General features: G+C 33.6%; 1 protein-coding gene across 1 annotated transcript; it reads right to left on the bottom strand.

Moving 5' to 3' along the window:
• Positions 1 to 2770: 2770 nt before the first annotated feature.
• Positions 2771 to 3381, bottom strand: LOC111138524 (uncharacterized). Its single transcript, NM_001355552.1, has one exon. It carries the CDS (start codon positions 3189 to 3191, stop codon positions 2976 to 2978), a length of 216 nt encoding a protein of 71 aa, NP_001342481.1. The 5' UTR covers positions 3192 to 3381; the 3' UTR covers positions 2771 to 2975.
• Positions 3382 to 4051: the final 670 nt, after the last annotated feature.

Genomic DNA, 4051 nt, shown 5'->3' with positions numbered 1-4051 from the left:
TTAGATACTTGGGTGTTCCCCTTTTATCATCTAGATTAAATGTATGTCACTATGCTCCCTTGCTTTCCAAGATTACTGGCCTGATTCAGGGATGGAGCAGGAAGTCTTTATCTTATGCAGGTAAGCTAGAGTTGATCAGAGCAGTTATTCAAGGAATTGTGAATTTCTGGATGAAGATTTTTCCTTTGTCTCAATCTGTTCTGGACCGGATCAACGCTTCGTGCTGTAATTTTCTGTGGGGCAAAGCGGATATTGGCAAAAACAAGTCCTTGATTGCTTGGTCAGTAGTTTGTTCTCCGAAAAAAGAAGGGGGTTTAGGCCTTTTTAATCTCAAGGATTGGAACCTTACGCTTCTTTCTCGTATCCTGTGGGATTTTCATTGTAAGAAAGATTTTCTATGGGTTCGGTGGGTTCACCATTACTATTTCAGAGCGAGCGATGTGTGAAATTACAATACTTCTTCATCAGATTCAGTTTTGATAAAAAAAAAATCATTCAAATAAGGGACTTTATTATCTCCAAAGAGCTAAGTACGGAAGAGACCAAAAAGAGGATTCAATCTTGGAGCACCAATGAACAATTGCTTGTTGACAAAGTCTATGAATACATTAGAGGTGTCAAGCCTACTGTTAGTTGGTATTTTGTTATATGGAACCCAGCAATTCCCCCTAAGATGTCTTTCATTCTATGACTTGCTAAAAGGAACCAACTGCTTACTCTTGACAAAGCTGCTTTTTTGAAGAAGGATTCCCTCTGCCCTTTATGTTCAAATGAGGCTGAGTTAAATGCTCATTTGTTTTTTTCTTGCAGGAAATCTTTCCAAATTTGGGCTCACATTCGTGATTTGGCTCCTTTTCGCAGGCGTTTCACTTCTTTACAGCGCATTACTGACTCTTTAATTAGGGGCAGATCCACATCAGGTGTTCAAGGAAAATTTTGTTGTCTGACTATAGCAATTACAGTCTACTGCATCTGGCTGTCTAGGAACAAGTTGATTTTTGAAGATTATCAATTTTCTGTAGTAGAGGTTATTAGCAAGATTAAGTTTCTTTTATATAGACAAACACACCTGTTACATTTGTTTTAGCATCTTGATATAGGCCTTCTTATATTAGGGAGATTTTTTATTTTCTCTAGCTGCGGGGTATACCCCGATTATTGTTGTATCATTTTGAGTTTAATATAATTTACATTTTTTCAAAAAAACAACCCCAAACTCCCATCTTTCCAATGATCGCCCCTCTGTCCTATTTTTCCATCTAAAAAATTGCAGGTTTTCTTTTAAAAAAATAGAAAATAAAAGGAAAAAGATAATTGAGAAAAAAAATGTATAACGAAAGAGATGAATGACATGAGTTTAAATAAATAGAAGTTAATAGAAAGAGATAAATAGAGGAAAAAAGACAATAAAATAGATAAATTATTTCTGTTAAAAATTAAAAGAGATAAAATTAATTTTCATAATTAAGGTAAAACAATAAAGTAAATAAATTAGTGCATGCACATGATACAGGACTTGACCCATTTTTCATTAACAAGTGCTCTAATATCTTTCTCAGGTCGAAATCCAACTCAATTCCCAAATTTGAGACTTTCTCTTTTGACACTTCAACCTGAAAAGACTGGGAATTATCACTTATTGGTTGAGATATATGCATGGATTCTCGGATCCAAATTCGCCATTCAACTCATTTAAAATTTGCACATCCTAACCTTCCGCAATAATAAAATATTTGTTTTTTTTTTAAAAAAAAAACATTGCCACAACAATTTTTTTTTTAACAAAATAAAAATCCTTCCACAATTTTTTCCCTTCGTCTTTGTTCTGTTATCGAATTGCTCAGAATTGTTAGACCACTGTCAAACAAATTAAGCAAGGCACATAGAGAAAAAAAAATAGTTCAATACTACACGTAGAGCAAGGCATTTGAGGCTTTATACCTGTAGGTATAGCTTCCTCCTACGTTTTATTTTCAGCCGTTGCTCTTCTCAACCAAACATTCACCCACCACTTTCCATAATTCAAATTGCCAATCATCATATATTTTATTAAAAAAAGAGTCTAATCATGATTTGCGTGACATGAACACAAATGACAAATCATACTGGATCCCACTAGTATTTTACTGCTTATGTTTTCAAGTGTTGATTGGCGAATGCAAAACCATTGTTCACGGCTAATAATATCAAACGTATCTCTAATTCAAATTCAACTTAAACATGGATTTTAAAACGTGTTCCGAAATAAAACCTTGAAACTGCTTTTCTATACCTTTTTTTCTAATAAAAAACTGACTAAACCCCTGATTTTTTAAATTTGTAATTGAATTTCAGTACTTTATAAAGTATTTTATGTTTGAATCTTCTCTGTCGCTTATAAATATCTAATCAAAATATTTAAACCTATAAAGAGTGAAATATAAAACTTTGAAGATCTGTTCAAATCTTTGGACAAAAATAAATATTGATACCCTTTTTTTAATATTCTGAAATATTGGTACCTCTAGAATAATTAATCCAAAAGAAAAGGATTGGCCAAGAGTTACCTCTAGAACACCCAAATTAGAATCATGGAAGACATCAAAACAAAGGCTAGTACGAGTTACAAGCAACTAATTGAATCTTACTTTTCTTCTTCTTTTAAACCTCTTTCTAAGTATATGACTAAACCATTCAAAATTGAGGAACCTTCAAAACCAATTCCCCAAACCCTACCGATATCAACTTGATAGAACATATCAAACCAGAAAATAAAAGCTAACCAAACAAAAAAAAAAAACACATGATATATTATATCCAATAACACTATTATTATTATTTACAAAAAAGTGGAGAATATAGCTAAATATGCCTAAATATTCTCTGACCAAAAAACAGAGGAAAACAGAACAGGAGCAGGGGAAGCACACAAATCCTCCCTCTTCCACCTGTGTACATCAACACACTAATCCAAAACCCTTAACCATGTTCTTAACCTATGACTCACCAACGGAAATCGGTCTGCCGGAGATCCCCAACGGCGACCGGGAAATCTGCCGGCTTATTTCACGGAGAACGGGTCTTATCTCTGGCTTGCCCGGGGACCAATCAACAATTTTCTCTGACTCTTGCCTGATCTTCATAACCTGGCTATGTATTGGGACACCCTTTTGTGCAAACCTTTCATCTTTGTTCATCTTCATGTTCTCCATGCTCTCAATCACTCAATGAAAAAAAAGGCTTCAATTCAGAAAGTCTCCTAGCTACCCTTCTTTCTAATTCTGCTTCTCTATATATGACAATCTACAATGGACAAAAAACACTTCTCATGTACCACAAAATATAAGTGTGTGTCTATATATACTTGTGCCTGTGAACACAAAGGGAATTCAAAATTGAAACGTAAGGGAGAAGAGAATAGGAAAGTTTGGTGGGAAAGCTCTATCTTTATGGGATCGGTTTGAAGATGACTAAATTGGACCATGTCGTTGACACTATAACATGTGCAAAACGTCACCATGACCCAATATTTTTCTATGGCTTTTGTGTCCGTTGGATTGCTTTTGATAGGGTCAATCTTGTGGCAACTCATGTTAGAAATGTAAAAACTACTTTATTGTATTCTCTGATAAATGTAGTATTCTGTTATTTTGATCTTATTAATTTAATTTTTATGTCACATTTTATTTTGTTTATTGATGTGATGCATCATGAATTCTGTTGAAAAGCAGGAACAAGATCTGTTGGTTCTGTTTCTTGTTCTTATCAATTCTTCATCAGAAATCTTTTTTTTTTTTTTTTTGTGACAGGATTGATAATGGTGCTATGTATATGGCAATAATCAAATGGATAATTATCAATTATGTTAACTCGGATTGATTCCTTTTCTTACCAAAGTTGCCAAATTGGATGATGACTGAGCATTAATACTATGCGTAATAGCGAGCGGTCGATATTGCACCAATTGCAATTATTATTATTATTATTATTATTATTATTATTAAAGTTTATGGGATTGTCGACTCGTAACGTGTTGATCTATCATCTATATGGAACATAGAAAATTGAGTAT

This window comes from Glycine max, chromosome 7, assembly GCF_000004515.6.
Source record: "Glycine max cultivar Williams 82 chromosome 7, Glycine_max_v4.0, whole genome shotgun sequence".
NCBI lineage: Eukaryota > Viridiplantae > Streptophyta > Magnoliopsida > Fabales > Fabaceae > Glycine > Glycine max.
This window is presented reverse-complemented; position numbering and strand designations above follow the sequence as displayed.